Below are 18,763 nucleotides of genomic sequence, written 5' to 3'. Positions count from 1 at the left end.
GAAACCAGAGCCCCCATTTATGGCTTTTTTTACACACGTGCCTTTACAAAGTACACCTGTGTGACAGCCAGCCTTTTGGGGACTAGTGATTTAATAAATCTTCTCCCGTCTCTAACTTCTGTCATTCTATCACTTGCGATATGACAGCTCTTATGACTCCTGATTTTAGAAATCTACGTGTCCCACTTGACCGCTAAACTGAGGGCACTTGTGTAGCCCGTCACTGGGCTCTCGCAGTGTAAGGGTGATGGGCTGTACCCTGGGCATATCACGCGAACCACTCTCAAATACAGTGACCTTTGAGGCATGGTGTGAATTCTTTAGAAAACAATGGAATGTGGTTGAAAACGAGGTAGTGTTAAGTTGCACTAACATTGTAGAAAGATTATCATGATCGTCTGGCATTTCAAAAGCGTGTGAGGCCTTGTCTGTGGGCAGAGCTGCACCCATGTAATCAAAGGTGTTTCCAAAACCCACTCGGCTGGGCTGTGAGGAGCTGCAGTTCCTCTTTCTGGCGGCTGGAGGGCGCTGTGGAGCATGGCTGCTTATCTTCCTCCCCTCTGGCTCCAAGCAGGGCAGGAGCCGCCGGGGGGACAGAAGTTGGGGGGGGGGAGGGGACTCCGCTGGGCTGGCGAGTCCCCAGTCCTCCCACCCAGCACCCACCATTGAGCTCAGCCACCCAACCCCCCCCCCGCCCTGCCCCAGCACCCACTGAGCTCAGCCTGCCAGCACCACCCCTGCTTGTCCCAGGCAGCCCAGCTCCCCCGCCCCACTCCCCCCCACACTGAGCTCAGCCATCAGGCAGCCCAGCCCCCCTGAGCTCGGCACCAAGCACCCCCCCCCCAGCACCTAGCCTTGCCCTAGCACCCACTGAGCTCTGGTCTTTGCCCAGAAAGAACTGAGAATTTGATGGGGGCGGAGGTGAGGGATACCGGCAGAGTGCTCGGAGTGGTTAGAGGCCCCAATCGCCTCGTCCCTTTGTTTTGTGTTTTACTGCAGGTCAAGAACAAATCATGTCAAACTAACCTAACGGCTTTCTTTGGCAGAGTAACAAGGCTTATGGATGGCGAGGTGGGGTGGGGGAAGCGGTAGATGTGGCATATCTTAACTTTAGTAAGACTTTTGAGCATAGGCGCCAACTTCCCCTCTCGACCCCCGCCCCTGCACCGCCCTCGCCCCATCCCCATTCCACCCCTTCCCCAAAGTCCCCACCCCACCCCGCCTTTTCCCACCCCCGCCCTGCTCCCTTCCTGCCCCCATTCCACCCCCTTCCCCCAACCAATATTGATATAGCAACTGGAGAAAAACATCCAGGACCCAGTGTCAGAGCTGTGCGAATGACAGTCGGGAGGGTGCAAAGCCTCCTACCGCCTGATGCTGCCCCCATGTGGCTGCTGGGCCTGGTGCCCTTCTGGGTTTGATAGTGCTCAGTGGGGCAGGAGTGCCTTGACTTACCCCGTGTGCATTTGGCTGGAGCTGGGGAGCCCTGTATTCATTCTCTGCCCTAGATAGAAGCTCATCCCATACCCTCTACAGTAACTCCTCACTTAACGTGGTAGTTCTGTTCCTGAAAAATGCGACTTCAAGCGAAACGATGTTAAGCGAATCCAATTTCCCCATAAGAATTAATGTAAATAGCGGGGGTTAGGTTCCAGTGACATTTTTTTCACCAGACAAAAGACTATACACACACACACACACAGTATAAGTTTTAAACAAACAATTTAATACTGGTACACAGTGATGATGACTGTGAAGCTTGGTTGAGGTGGAGGAGTCAGAGGGTGGGATATTTCCCGGGGAATGCCTTACTGCTAAATGAACTAGCAATTGACTGAGTCCTCCAGGGTTAACTCTCTCAACACTCTACAAGGCAGCAGGAATGGAGGGAGGGGGTGTGTGAGAGAGAGATGCGCATTTCCCCTTTAAGTACACTGACTGCCGTGTTAATTAGACCAGCTTGCTGAGACCAGCTGCTGTAAGCTCCCCCTGTCCTGAGCCCTGGTGCGTCCCCCCGCTCTATGGAAGATGGGGTAAGTGGGGTGCAGGAGCAGGGGGGAGGGGGACACCCTGACATTAGCCCCCTTCTTCACCCCACCCCCCCGCACAGCAAGCAGGAGGCTCCCAGGAGCAGCTCCAAGGCAGAGGGCAGGAGCAGCACATGGCAGTGCGGGGAGGGACAGCTGCAATTGCTAGCCTGCTGGGTGGCTGCTGCATAGGGAACTTAGGGGAGCGGGGAGCTGATAGAGGGTAGGGTGACCAGACGTCCCAATTTTATCGGGACTGTCCCGATATTTGCTTCTTTGTCCCGTGTCCCGACCAATGTTTTGCCCTCCCGGAGGGACTCTCACCCCCCACCCCCACCCCGGCTCCGCCCCCTCCTTCCCCCATTGGCTCCCTCCCCAAATCCCCGCCCTGGCCCCGCCTCTTCCCCAACCACGTGGCATTCCTCCTCCCTCCCAGGCTTGCAGCATGGCAGCGCAAGCCTGGAGGGAGGGGGTAGCGGCGGTGCCTGGATCCTGGAGCTGGTGAGTTAGCTCCGGCACCCGAGCACCGGGCGGGCAAAGGGGGACTGGCAAGGGAAGGAGATGGGGGGGCTCAGCTCTGAGCCCTCTGCCGCGCCACAGTGCTCCTGCCCGGCCCCCGGGCCGGGGAGCGCAGCCTGGAGGCTGCTCCAGCCCTGCAGCCCACGGGGCAGCATGGTGGGTCTGGGCGGGGGCAGTGCGGAGCAGGCAAGGGCCAGGTGGGTGGCGCGGGGGCGTGGGCCAAATCCCCGCTGCTGCCGGGGAGCCCCGCGCCTCTCCCTCCCGCTCACGGCTGCGGCTCCTTCCCGGCGGGATGCACCCCCCGGCACATGCAGCGCGCGTCCAGCGGCTCCTTCCCGGCAGGAGGGAGAGTAGGCGCGGGGGACGCACACTGCATGTGGCTGGGGCAGCAGGAGGCGCGTCCCGCCGGGAAGGAGCTGCAGCCATGAATGGGAGGGAGAGGCGCAGGGCTCCCTGGCAGCAGTGGGGATTTGGCCCGCGCCACCCACCCGGCCCCTGCCCACTCCGCGCTGCCCCTGCCCGGACCCACCGCGCACCGCATATGCCCGTGGTGGGCCGGGGGGCGGGAGGCTCCGCAGGGAGGGCAGCGTTCGCGTCCGGAGCCTGCTAATGCTAACCCTGGTTCCAAGCCCCCACCAGCTACCTCCAACGGGCTGCTCTTCCTGCAAGCAGTGGACAAAGCAGGCGGCTGCCAAACGACGTTAGAAGGGAGCATTGCGCAACTTTAAACGAGCATGTTCCCTAATTGAGCAGCAATGTAACAACGAAAACAAAAAGTTAACCGGGATGACTTTAAGTGTATACAGAAGGGAGGCAGGATATTTGGTTCTCCAGGCTCTGAGGCAACCCTACATTCTTCTTTCCACCACTGCAGTCCCCGGCATAGCCCTTAAGGACACATGCAGATCTGCAGGCAGGACAGCCACTGGGATTAATGTAGCATAAATTGTGCTCTAAAGAACAGCAGCTCTCGCTGCAGAATCCCTTGTGCTGTGGCTCTGTGCAGCCTCATGCGAGGGCAGTTTTCAGATACTGCGCGCCCCTTTGCCGCCATGTGCAGCTTGTCGCATTATCACATGCTGATTGCTGGGGTGTGCCCAAAACTGCCCGGTGCAAAGTATGCCAGCAAAAGGAACGTGGGTGCAGCTGACTGGCTGATGCCTCTGGTAGGCATCCCTTCTCTTCCTGCTCTACCTGAGAACAACTCTGCAGCTGTTCCTGGCCACAGTCTGCTTTTCTTTGAAGTGGGAATATATTGGTTGGTGAAACCTTGTGTCACGCATTAAATCCAAAGGCCCTCGGCCTGCCTGTGCCCAGTGGAGAGGCATGTTAGGGGAAGTACTTGACTTTGGCAGCAATCATGGGAAAGCCCTTCTTGGGTAGAATCATACCTGTCATCTGGAAGTCCAGGCTGCTTCCAGTCTCTTCTGCTCTTCACTTCCCGGCCCATGTTGCAGTCGCTGCCTGCGTTTGGGCATGGCATTGTGATGCTTTTCACAAAGTGCTGAGGGACCGCACACTGAGAACATGGACCGGAGTGGGGCTTTGTGCCCGAAGTGTATTCGGGAAAGCAAGTGCCTCATCTTAATTTGGTTTGACTTAAACCAAAGATTGCAAGCGTAGCGTTTCCGAGTGTTTGTTTTTCTGCAGTGACTGTAATGATCATCCTGCGTGCTGTCCTGTAGCAGCTTCCAAGGCTGCAGCCTCAGTACCGAGCTGGGAGAGTGGGTCGGCCACGTGCGGAAACGATTTTCTCTCATTTCGTTTTGTGGAGCACCACTCTGCTGTATGAGCTGCGTTATTCACCTGCTGTAGAGCCGTTACCAAACGGTAACACGTTTTTGTTACCAATTTATTTTTTGTGTCAGGTAATTAAGCTAACACCGCAAAATTGTAAAAAAAAATGACCCCCCCCCCACCATATAACTAAATTTTAAAGCTTTATTAATAAAATAATAAAACAACAACAAGTGTTAAAAACGCTCCCACATCACTCAAAAAACCCCCAAAACATTAATGCCCTCAGCCACTTTCATACTTACACATGTACGTTTAAACTGGCCACGTTTATGTATAACGTTTAAAAAAAAAAAGGTAAATGAAAAATTATTTTGTATACAGCTTGTTTAAAATTTTTAACATGCTTTTGCTTTTAAAAGGGCCAGTTTTTTACACCCTGGGGTTTTCTGTGGCGGTTTTTTTTTTTAATTTTAGTTTAGGCCGACTGCCTGTGGCTTTTTCAGCGTTCTCAAACCAGGCCGGCTTTAGAGTTGCAAAGGCAAACAGTTAAATTTTACTAAACAGCTAAGCTTTGCAAATGTAATTTTAGTTTTGTAATTTGTGTTGCCTTTGGTTTGCCTTTGCTTATATTTTTTTACAGCCAGCTGGGGCTAAAAGCAGGGTTTTTTGTACTTGGCATGGTTTGTGTTAATTTTTAACCTTAAACGCAAAGCAGCTTTCTCTTTATCTCCGGGCCAAGCTAAATATTAAATTTCTGTTAGTTTTTTTTTTTTTACTTTCACACCCCGCTCTTTTGTGCTTTTAAAAATTTTTAAACCTTTATTTGCATTAAGCCTTGGATGGCAGATTTTACATTAAATACTTTAATTTAAGGGGTTGTTGATTGGAGGCAATGACAATGCATGATTAGCGTGGACATGAAAGGTATTGCTATTATTACGTTTTTTACAACAACAATAACATATAATTTTAGACTAAACAACAATAAAAGCAGTAACATTTTAACAGTAATATGATGGGGTTGTTGTACAATTTTAGTTACAAAGCACAATATAGTATACTTAGTACATAAAGTAGACACTTTATAAGTTGTATGAAAGGCATACTTTTTAACTTGATATATATTTTGAAGCATGTGAATTTGCCCTTGTAATTTAGAGATTTTTTGAACCTTTGGTAACAATGAAAGCAAATTTTGAAATTGATTAGGTACTAAACTAGTTTAATTAAAGGGTATTTGAAATTTAAGGGCTACTTGTAAAATTTTATTTGCAGGCCAGTAAATAATATGACTGCCTGCAGCAGTAGTGAGATTAAAATGTATGTTTTGCAACGTGGTGGTTTTAACATGCACACAGATATTATTAGCTTGAAAAAGTAAGTGTTTTGTTAGGGTAGTTTTTTGTTTTTTATTTTTTTAGCAAACGTTGTTATGAACGGTGACAACTTTTTTTGGCTTTAGTTTACGTATACACTGAAGCTGTGGGGGTTTTAACGGCCAAAATGTTTATTGACTTTTTATTGTTATTTATATGTTGGGTGTTATTTTAGGAGCACTAACAACAAATTAGCTAGGCATTACCAGGTGGTTTAATTTTGTAGATATTACGGTGAATAATTTAGTTTTATATGCATTCTCCCCATGGACCCGGCAGGATTTGGTATGTGGGAGCCCGCACCTCTTTGACTGGTCCGTATGCTTGGGAGGCGCACTGCGAGTATATACAACTTGATTTTGAAAATTTTTAAGGATGTTTTTATGGCCACAAATGAGATGGCATTTTTGAAGTATTTGTAAGGGCATAAGGCTATGCCTTATGCTTGAGATTACTCTGAATGGCAATTAGCTGGTTATTTAGGAAATTTTGAATTTTGGAACATGCCAAATTTTACTGCAATACCTTTTTAGCCTTAGTGATATTTAATACCATCTCTGTCCACAAATTTTGGTTATTGAACTAAGGGCAGGAATAACAATGGAGAGAGGTAAATGGCAGGGTCTCCCAAGGATCTGTACGAGGACCTGTGCTGTTCAATATATTCATAAAGGAACTGGAAAAGGGGGTAAACAATGAGGTGAGTAATTTTGTATTGTCTTCATAGTCAACTTTGGACTCGACTATCTTGGCAAAATTTGAAGAGTTACAAATGGATCTCACGGAACTGGGTGACAAAATTGCATTTATCAACAGTGAATTTCATTTGCTAAGTAATGCACATCGTAAAACATAATCCCAACTATACATATAAAATGATTAGGTCCAAACTAGCTGTTACCAGTAAAGAAAGAGATCTTGGAGTCATCATGGATAGTTGTCTGACAATGTGCAGAGGCAGTCAAAAAAGCTAACAGCATGCTAGGAACCATTAGGAAAGGGATAGATAATAAGACAGAAAATATCACAATGCCACTGTATAAATCCAAGGTACACCCATACCTTGAATACTGTGTGCACTTCTTGTAACTCCATCTCAAAAAAAGATATATTAGAATTGGAAAAGGTGCAAAGAAGGGCAACAAAAATGATTAGGGGTATGGAACAGCTTCCCTATGAGGAGAGATTAAAAGGACTAGGACTGTTTGGCTTAGAAAAGAGATACTAAGGTGGGATATGATAGAGGTCTATAAAATCATGATTGGTGTGGGCAGAGTGAATAGGGAAGTGTTATTTACCTCAGAACACACGAACCAGAGGTCACGCAATGAAATTAGCAAGCAGCAGGTTTTAAAACAAACAAAAGGAAGGACTTCTTCACACAACAGTCAACCTGTGGAACTCGTTGCCAGGGGATGTTGTGAAGGCCAAAACTATAACTGGGTTCAAAAAAGAATTAGATAAGTTCATGGAGGATAGGTCCAGCAATGGCTACAGGGCAAGATGATCAGGGATTTAACCCCATGCTCTTAGCCTCTCTAAACCTCTGCCTGCTAGAAGCTGGGACTGAACAACAGAGGATGGGTCACTCAAAATTGCCCTGTTCCGTTCATTCCCTCTGAAGCATCTGGCAGCAGCTGGACCATTAGTCTGACCCAGTATGGCCGTTCTTACGGTCTTACGTTCATCTAAAGATGTTGCTGCTGCAGCCACAGGGCTCTTTGTCCAGGATATCGGTGCTCTCTGCGCCCCGTGAGAGACAGCTGGTCTGTATGCACGCCCATGTTTTGGGGTTTAACGTTTATCTCTGTATTATTCTTACGTAAGGAACTGAATGGATCCCTTCCCTCTCATAAATGCAACTCCTGCGGGCTTTTGGAGATAGATGTAACTAAAGGGAGGTGGGGACTTAGGTATTATCTTTATCCCGTGTTTGTACTGTTGTATTAAACAACACTGACAACATGCAATGGCTATTTTCTGTGCGTTTATTTCACTAAAGGCGGGATAATATGCACGTTGGATTTTTGTAACATTATCAAGGGGTTTTGACTCAATGCCTATGTTAATAATTGTCCTGTGAAGACTTCCATAGGGCTGCAGGAACGGTATGAGTGTGAGAATAATGGAAGCGCCACACTGAGCACGGCAGATTTGTGTATTTAGGAAGAAGGGAGATCCCACTCACATACCCCGGAATAGGATCTACAGGGAGCAGCTTGCACTGTAGAGACCCTCTCACTGCTGCGGCTGCTGTGGGAGCTCTCTGGCCACCAAGCTCCCCTGGGAGCCACGCACCTGCTCAGTACTTTGAGGGAGTTATCTGAAAAAATCAAAATGGCGTACAGTTTGGCCCTCTGAGTGCTACCCAATAGCACATACAAAACAACTTCTCCTGCTGAGGCATCTGACGCACTGTGCAACATCGTTAAAATCACCACGCACTCCACGTGGCTACACCTGTCCTGCTGCACGTCTGCTTTTCAAACATGGGGAGAGGGTGGGGTTAACTGAGCATGGGGAGAGGGTGGGGTTAATGCAGGCTCTCGTTAGCCCTCGGAGGTATGGAACACCAGCCTTTACATACCTATGTGCTGAGTGGCGCTTCCAAATGTGGCGTGTTTGAAAAGGTGTTTGAAACTTGGGCCTGCAGATCCACACGCCCCACTTCACTGACACGTTAATTGCAGCCCCACCCGACTCAGCAGGGAGAAGGATTTGCTGTGATGATCTCAGAGCCGTGCGCAGCTCTCTGTTATGTGAGCACTTCCCTCACGAACTGGGGGACCTTATTTTAAAGACTATTTTACATGAAAATTCACATAATAAGGAAGTTAACAAGGACTTAAGCTCATTCTTCCTCTTCCTCCTTTGCTTGAGAGGCCCTACATCCTGCAGGGGCTGCACCCCATGAGTTTTGGGGGTCCTTAGCATGCTATCCCCTCTGTTCTCTGTGAGGCGAGGTTGGGACATGCGGCATCCCGGTGCCATTAATGTTCTCTCTCTCGACAGGACTCCGAATCACTGGACAGGTGCATACAGAGTACCTTATCCGTGCTCTACCCTCCGTTTGAGGCCACAGCAGCCACGGTTCTGTGCCAGGTTTTTGACGTGGTGGAGAAGACGTACCGTGGGGATGGACTGCGCTACCTCATAGATTTCCTGATTCCAGCAAAGCACATCTTGCAGTGCATTCAGCAGGATGCCTGTGTAAGTATCGTTCTCTCCCAGAGACCTGTATATAGCTCCCCAGGAGACTTTTCTTGTAGCAAAACCAACGAGGAGTCCTTCTGGCACCTTAGAGACTAACAAATGTATTTGGGCATAAGCTTTCGTGGGCTAGAACCCACTTCCTCAGATGCATGAAGTGGAAAATACAGGAGCAGGTATAAATACATGAAAGGATGGGAGTTGCCTTATCAAGTGTGAGGTCAGTCTAACGAGACAATTCAATTAACAGCAGGATGCTAAGGGAGGAAAGGTAACTTTTGGAGACTAAAAAGAATAAGTGGACACAAATCTGACATCAGGAATCATAACATTCAAAAACCAGTAGGAGAACACTTCAGTCTCTCTGGTCACTCAATAACAGACCTAAAAGTGGCAATTCTTCAACAACAAAACGTCAAAAACGAACTCCAACGTGAAACTGCAGAACTGGAATTAATTTTCAAACTGGACACCATCAGATTAGGCCTGAATAAAGACTGGGAGTGGTTGGGTCATTACAAAACCTAAACCTATTTTCCCTAATACTAATTTCCCCCTACTGTTACATCTTCTTGTCAACTGTCTGAAATGGGCCCCTCTCATTACCACTTCAAAAGTTATCTTTCCTCCCATGGTATCCTGCAGTTAAGTGAATTGTCTCGTTAGACCAGTGGGTCTCAAACTTTTGTACTGGTGACCCCTTTCACACAGCAAGCCTCTGAGTGCGACCCCCCATCCTTATAAATTAAATACATTTAAAAAATATATTTAACACCATTATAAATGCTGGATGCAATGCGGGGTTTCAGGTGGAGGCTGACAGCTTCCAACCCCCCATATAATAATCTCCCAATCCCCTCAGGGGTCCCAACCCCCAGTTTGAGAACTCCTGCATTAGGTCACTCACACTTGGTAAGGCAACTCCCATCCTTTCATGTATTTATACCTGCACCTGTATTTTCCACTCCGTGCATCTGATGAAGTGGGTTCTAGCCCACAAAGGCTTATGCCCAAATAAGTTTGTTAGTGTCTAAGGTGCCACAAGGACTCCTCGTTGTTTTTGCTGATACAGACTAATACGGCTACCACTCTGAAACCTGTCACCATGCAAGACACTGTTTTCTTGTAGCGTTAGTCCATAAAAGTATTGGCAAAAAGTATCAATGTATTTCTTTATGTTTATAGTAAGTTTCTGTCTGTCCACATACTATATCGACAAGAAATAGTTGAGGATTAGTTATTGAAACCTACATTCCAGAAATCAGAAGTGGGCTGGTGCCTTTGTGTAGAGCATAAACAGAGGCCCCGAATGAAAGGACTGAAGGGAGTGTCAGCTGTCTCTCTTTCTGAACCTTTACTGAGGTAGACCTGACTGGAATATGGTAGTTTCTATCCCCTAGAGTCTCCTCAGTGATACGGAGTTTGAGGCCAGATTCTGCTGCTGGCAGGAGAACACTCTGGATGAAACGTTGCCAGTCGGTGTTTTGCCCAGAACTCCCACTCCTTGTTGATGGTTGCTGGAATGTTCCTAGACTCAGTAGCCTCGAGGAGTCACATTACATTGCTGCTACTATGATGCTGAGATTAGCATTTGCCAGCGCTAAGCCTTCAAAAATCATGAGTCAGGCCCTCCAAAGATATTGCATTGGCTTAAAAATCATATGATCTTTAAAAAAAATAATACACAGGTTTTTTTTCTTTGTCTTCTGGATTCTGAGCCTTTAGGGTGCACTTAGGTCACATTTTCAAGGTTTTCTCTGCCACCAGGAGGGCTAGAAACTTCTTATTGAAGAAATGAAAGCTGAGATTCTTGCATGATCACTTGCCTCTAGGAGTTGGGGATTTAAGAAAAACAACAAATATCATGAGAATTGTGATGAAGGCTGGGGCAGGTTGGGCTGCAGTTCCCCTCCCAGTCAGAGGGAGGGATTGGCTAACTCTTGGTGATTTCAGCCAGTCATTCTTTGAGAACAAGGCCTGCTGGGATATGTAGTCCACCTGGTAGTTCTGTTCAGACCCTAGAGTCTGGCAGAGCATGTTGGGAAATAAGGGGAGATTATGAGAGTTCCCCAGGGCGAGCGAGTCGCCTTGTGGCAGCCCCCTGGGACTTGCTGCTGTGCAATGCCTGTGGGGCAGCCCCCCTGAACAAATGCCTGGCACTGCCGCTTTGGCAAGTCCATGGCGAAGGAAGGGACTTCGGCTCCTGCTGCAGGCAGCATCTCCCCTCCAATTGGCTGCCTTCCTGCTTCCTGCCTCCTGTGGGAGAACAGCCAGTCCAGGCTGCCGGCGCTCCCACCCCTCCGGTGCCAAGGAGTGTTGGGCAGGCAAGAGGGAGGGCTGAGAGGAGACGGGGAGAAACAAAGCAAGCCGCATAGCTCCGGGGCCGGCTTTTTGCCCTCCTCCCCCTGCCCTCCCACCGACAGTGGGTTGGCGCCTTCCTCCCTCCTCCTCTCTGTGCTGCACCCTGGGAAGGGGCAGAAGAGGAGCCCTGCTCCCCTTCCCCCGGCCTGGGAGTGGTGAGTGCCCCGGGGCTGCTCTCGCAGGCCTGGAGGTGCAGTCTGCACCGGGCAGAGCCTCCACAGCTGCAGGAGGAGCAGGGGTGGCGCCGTCAGCCAGGGGCAGATTGACTGACTGGGGCTGGGGGTGCGTAAGAAATGGAGGTCGGTGTGCAGGGGACACAGGCACATCATGCTGTATACAAGAGCTGGCCTGGCCAAACCAATTGTCACACACGGAGGTTGGGGGGGGGGGTAGTCAAATATCAGGAGACAGACCAAAAATCCATGATTAATTCCCAGCTCAGAACCACTCGGTGGCAACTGGAGGGTATTTTCCCAGAGCCTGTTGACAGGTGGCTGACTACTACCCCTCCTGCTAGAAGCCCTGCTGTGCTCCCTCCATCAGCTCTCCTTGTACCTGCACCTCCTTCAGCCAGCCAGCTGCTGTGGCCTCCTACCGTGGGCCAAGATATTTTGGCCCCCATCTGCCAAGTGTAGACCCTCAAATAGTGGCAGATAGTTCCAGATAATAGTGCAATATTCCAGCAGGGTTTAACCCCGGTTCCTGAAATGATGCCCCGTTGCCCATACTTGTCAGAAATGGGTCATTCTCCTAATGTAACTGGGTTAGAGACACTCCAGAAACCCTGTTTAAAAAAACAGAGAACCTACATTGTACAGAAGAAAACAAAAACCTTAAGCAGGCCCCATATTGACCACTTCAGCATTGCTTTGCTAGCACAGGCTTGAGTTTTCTTCATTCAGATCCCTCTGTAAAACACATCACGCTCCTGAATCCTTTCGGTGATAGCCCACAAAGTATATAGAGAAGGGAAGCCTATAGCAAAGGGGAAAAGGCAGCTTGCCGTCTCAACCTGCACGCGGGTATCTTGTGTACTGAGGTCTACGTCTAGTGTAGATTGTGAGCACCTTAAGGCAGGCAAACATCACCAATGCTTGCACAGCCCATGTTTCATTGCAGGTAGTTGGTAAATAACACCTGGCTACTTGCGCTAGTGAGTAAAAGACTCTGCCTGCAGCCTTTGAAAACTGTTCATGTTAGTACTGTACAGTAAATCATCTGCAAATTTGCAATAAGTAAGCCGTTGTCTGGTTGCATTGGCTTAGGTACATACATTGTCTTGGTTGCTAGAGAAGTTCAGAATGTTTGGAATTCCTTTCTCATTCCATTCCCTCTGCCCCAGTAAGTCACAGCGGAGAGAGAGGTAGGGTCTTCTGGCTTGAGCATTGCTCTAGGATGTGGGAATTCTTCTGTGTTCTAAATCCAGCTTCTCTGTGCCCTTGGCCAGGTCACTTCACATCTTTGTGCCTTATTTCCCCCATCTTTAAAACAGGGATAATAATTGTGCATGAGGCCACCTTGCAACATGTTAATTCCTTATGCTTAACAATCTGTTCTGCCTTGTATGTAGCTGTGACACTCTGATTACCTTTCCCAGACCTGAAGAAGAGCTCTGTGTAGCTTGAAAGCTCGTCTCTTTCTCCAATAAAAGATATGACCTCCCCCACCTTGTCTCTCTCATATCCTAGGACCAACACAGTACAGCAACACTGCAAACTGTGATAGGGAGCCAGTCATCTTTTCTGTCACAAAGACTGTGGTGACCTTTCTATCACTGGTGCTGAAATGCTTTTCTCCTCCCCATAGGTTCAGTACTGCGGATTGCTGTTCCACCATGAAGGTTGGCCTCTCTGTGTCCATGAGAAGATTGTAGTCCAGCTGGCCTCCATAGACTGGCGAGCCTTGAAGCCTGGTGACTTCTACCTGCAGGTGGTGCCCTACCTAAAGAAGTCGCCACGAATAGTACTGAAATGTCTGGCAAATGACAAACATAATGTCGAGGAAGTTGTGGTCCCAGAGGTCTCCTACACCTCTATTTTTTCTGTGGAATGGTTGGAGTCCATCAATGGAGAGCGGATGGGTACAGCGCTGGAAAATTGTTTACTAGCCTCTGATGATAAAATATTCCGGGTTCCCTGGGATAAAGTCGTCAATCCTGAATTTATTGATAAACCAAAAATAATTGAAAATACTATCACAGCTCTCAAAATGGCTAAAGAATCTTCAAATTTGTGCTTCCCATTGGAGCATCCCACATGCAACTCGCCTGCTCCTGGACGTCAAGCTTTGCAGGAGCAAGAAGTGATGCAGGACAATTTGGTCATTAGCAGGACTGCTCAGGAATCCGCTGACACCGTTGCCAATGGTGTGAGTCCTGTGCCCCTGGAGGACTCTGAAAGCGACCCTGAAGGAGAGTACGTAGAGCTCGCGGAAGTTTCATTTCCAAGATTTGGGCCACAAGTGGGCTCCTTAACCCAATCGATCACCTTAAATTCTAGAACTCAGCCCAGACGAAGAATGAATGTCTCTAAAGACAAACACAGGCGTATTGTCCTTCGGGACAGTAGCACATACTCCAAGAACTTGGTTTGTTCAGCACTTACACAAAAGCAGCACGGTCAGACGGACACACCGAGGGCCTCTTATTCCGGGGCTCATGAAAATGGAATTAATTTGGAAAACAATAAAACGATGCAACATGGTGAAGTGTTACCAAAAAGTCAGCTGGAATCAAATGATCCTGGCAGTGTGGGGAATTCAGACTCCAACTTTCACCCAGCTGCATCTCCAGCCAGCAGTGCAGAGAGTTCATCCTCCGTGGGGCAAGGGGCACACAGTGAGCACACGATAGACTGGAGATATGCAATGTGCAGTTACAATGATGTTTGTGCTGGAGACAGTGCTGAATGCAAGGAACAATTAATAGAGACTCCTGGAAAAACGGAAGCCGAAAGCGATGTCCGTGGGGCAGAAACTGGCAAAGACACCACAGAGCCGAGCCCAGAAGCACTTCCATTTAATGCTGCTGCTAGGGAGGGAATGCAAAACCAGTTGAGAGCCCATGAGCTCAGTGACAGCACCCGGGTGTATTTTGCTCCTGTTTCTGTCACAGGACATTCCACAGCACACTGCAGACTTGAGGAAGACTCTGGCCTTCAGATTACATCTGAATCCTCAGGTCTGACAGAACAATGCTTCCGTTCATCAGCGGATGTGCCAGATAGAATTGTAGAACACAATCATTGCAGTAATCCGCTAGCAGAACATAGTCCTCCGTTAAGTCAGCCCGCAAAGTTGAACCGAGGACAAGCAGACCAGTTAGGAGAGGTAGGCAGTGGAGTTAGCGTTGAGGAAGTCTGCAAAGAGACTGATGAACCAACATTCACTGGGAACGAGAAGCAGACTAGCCATACATACTCCTCTGCTGTTGACAGGGGGATGGATGGATACTTGCCACAGGACAAAGGACAGGAGATAAGGGGCTGTACACAACAGAAAGTAGAAGAAGCCAGACTACTCCAAACCTCTGGGCTAATAGAGATCAGACGGACAGCAAACCGGCTAGATAACAATGGCACAATGGTAGGTGTACATACAGAGAGCTCCTGCCAAATTGAAACCAAAAGGGATGGAGAGAAATGTGAGGAGAAACAAAGCTGTGTGGAAATCCAGTGTCACAAAAGTGTAGCGAACTCTGTGCTATTGCAAACCCCAAGGGAAGGGGTTGGCCTGGAACATGTGACAGGATGGGATTTGCAAGGGGGGCCGGAGAACAAACAAGCTGCTCCTGAACAAGAGGGGTCATGCCGAAGGACCACCCCAAAGGCTGGGAATGAGTCGGCAGCCTTGGAAACTCTAGACACACTGAAACCCAAAGCAGAGGAACTGGAGGCCACCCTGCCATCTTCTCCACCTCCTGATGGGGATAATGCTAAGAGGCCAATGCAGCTGGCTGAATGGAGCAGCAATACAAAACCCACCCCTTCCAAGCAGGAAGCAGCTTCTCAGGATTCACCTCCTAAAGGTAAGCATCTATCCTCTGTATTTGAGACACACACACATACGGCGAGAAGGGCCCAGACAGCCTACCCCTGACAGGCAGCTGCCTCCTGGAGGAAAAAATTTGGCAAATGTTAAACACTAATTATATTTGTGCATGTCGATGAGCCTATGGCTGAGAGAGAATTCTGGAAGCATTTATCTTGGCACTATGAATGTATACCCAGAGTCACTATGGCCTGGGCTTGTCATCCTACATTCAAGTGGGTATTTTGTCCAACACAACATTGCCGATCTTTAAAGCCCTTCCGTTGACCAGGTAATCCCCACTTCCCATGGGAATGTGCACTTAATAAATATGCACAACAGAAATGTGTAATAATCATAGAAGGTTAGGGTTGGAAGGGACCTCAGGAGGTCATCTAGTCCCACCCCCTGCTCAAAGCAGGACCAACCCCACTAAATCATCCCATCATAATAGAATGTATATTGTTCTGACCCTTTTATAATTGAAGGCCAGATCTGGGAGGTTACCTGGGGCAGAAGGCTACAGCAGAAAAAGGCTACAGGAAACCAGAGAGGCTTTTTAATGTGACCCGAACGCCAGATTTGGACTCTGGTGAAGCAGTGTAGAAAGCAAACCCTGGTACTGAGGACCCCCACTGAAAACGCCCTCTCTCCAACTCACTTATGATTCAACTAGCAGGCTATTCGCCTGAGTGGCCTGGCTAATCGCAACCTTGATGGCACAGTGAGGTTAAGTGGCTTGACCCAAGTCACACAGTGTTTCAGTGGCTGAGCTGGGATCAGACCCCAGATCACCTGACTTCCAGGCTTGTGCATTAATGAAATCACCATCCTTCCCACAGAGGAAATTGGGCACACAGTTAAAATGTCAGGTTCCTGCACAAGGTTATATGGATGTAGTGTCTATTCAGACAGAGTGCAATGCTAGAGTCATAGTGTCTCGAGAGTTAGCAGAGCTACAGACCTAACCGTGCAGTTCAAATCTTCCAGAACATGGCATGGGCACAGGACACTCCAGTTAGACATCTCTAAGTCAGGGAAAAATTAGCAGGGGCTGGAATAGTAGAATGAGAGGACAGTTGAAAGGCTATGGGAAACAGACCATGAAACTGCATTAGCTAGAGATCGCCTGACCAAATCTAAAGAGACAGATCTTGTGGGGTCTCAGTAGACAGATGGGAGCTTCCATACAGTGCCTGTACTGTAGACACAAAATCCCCACCTTCCTTTTGTTGCACTACAGCCATAACTGAGCTGTGGGATCTGGTTACAACCATAGTTGTTGTTACCTGGCTGTTACGTGTCCAAAAGTTGCAGAATAGTCCGGGCCTAATTACGTCCCTGTAATTGGGCTAACGTCCTATCCTGTGTCTCTTGGACTGGCCATGTCTACATTGCAATCGGGAGGGGTGATTGCAGCATGGGTAGACGTAGCTAGATCAAAGTTAGCTCTAGTAACAATGGCAGTGAAGCCGTGGCAGCGGGGGTGGATGCCAGGGGGCTATCCCTGCCCTCTTAGGACCCTGGGTATGTACTTGCACAGCTGTTGCCCATGCTGTCCCAGCGTCACTGCTATTGTTACTTGAGCTACTTAGATCAAAGCTAGCTTGGGTATATCTTCCGGTGCTGCAGTCACACCTCCTGATTGCGGTGCAGACATACCCACAGCTAGGGCGTGTCTACACTAAAGCATCAGGACCCACTGTGGCGGAACCGGGTTTCCTGGCAGTTATAAGTGTAGAGAAGATTGGGCCTCAGTGTTTGTTAAAGTGACGTATTGGCAGCCGGGGAAACCAACTTGCTCTACCTGTTGTTCTGGTTCATTGTGGGTGAATTCCCCCTGACAGTGCTACCCCACTAATGAACATCAGTCCTGACCAGACACACCCACACAAAGAATAGGAGTTCACTCCCATGCCCAGTGTGTAGGCTTTTCAGTGGTGGATGCTAGTACTTAACAACTGTGATGTCCCCTTAGAATGAGACACTCTCCACATGGGCTACGAAGCAGCCATTGGATGGTAACTGGTTTTAGTCATCGCTGTCCTGTGCCAGATTTTGCTTGATGACCCAGAGGTGAAAGGCCCATGGCTGGAAGTCAGAAAACCTGGGCATTCAGGTTGCCACACACTTTTTTAATGACCCCAATGTCTCTTTGCCTCAATGCTTCAATGTTTCCGTCTGAGGAGTCCAAAAATAACTGATTCCAGTTGAGGTTATGAGATAATGAAAGTGAGAGATGCTGGCTGCTCTCCAGTTCACGTGCAATGTCTAATCACTGCAGTAGTGGAACTTAGTGACATAATACTTAGAGGGAAAGCAAAGGGCCTTTCTATTTCAAAAATACATTCGGTTTTAAAGGACATGACAGTGGAGATATTGCAGAAATAGGTGAGTCCCGGCCTGGATTTGTTGCTATTCTGAGCCGTGGCCCTTCAGTTGAAAAGGCTTTCCGTGTGTAAAGCCTGGTAAACACATGAATTGTGTTAAAAATACTTTACTCAAAATATGAGTTAAGGGGTAGGGAAAACCAAAATGTTGTTTCAAAGCTGGGGGTACTTGGCTTTTAAAAATACTCAGAGTGTTTCCTTACCACTGGCACTACAATAAATTAAGTGCAAAAGGGGATAATGTACCTGGCAGAGATGTGGGAAGCTAAGTTCGGTCGATAACATTTGTGAGGGCTTTGAGATCCTTGGATGGCAGGTGCTTGTCTAATTCATTATGATTCATCTCGCCATTTCTAACCCAAACAACGACTAAGGCCTCGTCTGCACCTAAAACTTAGGTCAACCTATGTACATCACTTCGGATTTGAAAAATTCATCTCACCGAGCGATGTTGTTAAGCCGACCTGAGCCCCAGTATAGACACTGCTAGGCTGACCGAAGAATTCTTCCATCAACTAGCTATTTTCTGTCAAGGGGGTGAATTTACTACAGAACAGAAGAACTTCTTCCCTCACTGTAGTAAGTGTCTACACTGCAGTGGTGCCACTGTAGTGCTTGTAGTGTAGACATAACCTTAGATACACAATTCCAAAGTGAACTAGACACAATATTTGCTATCCTTTTGGTATTCATTTCCAGCCGCGTTCCCTGCCAGCTGTTCTGTCGGTAAGTTCTAAGAGCTACAGAGTGAAATTCTTGATTGTTCAGTTCATAGACTCGTAGAACTGTAGGATTAGAAGGGACTGCAGGGGTCATCTAGTCTTACCCCCTGCCAGTTCACGTTGTAGTTGAGGTTGTAAAACTGTTGCCATTATAATCCCATATGTTATCCCACCCCTGACTTCCCGAGACAGTCCCACATTGAGCTGAAAGATACTTTGCTTGATCTCTGCCCAAAAGTGAACTGTCTTTGGAAAGTCTAAGCAAAGCCCCCTCTGCTGTGTCTGAGTTGGGAGTGCACGGCAAACCGGCGCTGCTCCCACTTACAGACATTCCGGCTGCCATTTCCCCTGCACTCATAACATAAAGACAAGTCAGGTTTGCCGTGGAAGGA

The 18,763-nt window shown here is 48.2% G+C and overlaps 1 protein-coding gene across 1 annotated transcript in view; it reads left to right on the top strand.

Annotated features, from left to right (window-relative positions):
* Nucleotides 1–18,763, top strand: part of PLEKHG4 (pleckstrin homology and RhoGEF domain containing G4) — a 164,157-nt gene that overhangs the window by 24,667 nt on the left and 120,727 nt on the right. Inside the window, 2 exon segments of the mRNA XM_054049240.1 lie at nucleotides 8,675–8,872; nucleotides 13,040–15,257. Of these exon segments, the coding sequence (XP_053905215.1) occupies nucleotides 8,675–8,872; nucleotides 13,040–15,257 (2,416 nt within the window).

Source organism: Malaclemys terrapin, chromosome 14, assembly GCF_027887155.1.
Source record: "Malaclemys terrapin pileata isolate rMalTer1 chromosome 14, rMalTer1.hap1, whole genome shotgun sequence".
NCBI lineage: Eukaryota > Metazoa > Chordata > Testudines > Emydidae > Malaclemys > Malaclemys terrapin.
Note: the sequence above shows the minus strand (reverse complement) of the source record. Positions and strands in the feature narration are given on the sequence as shown.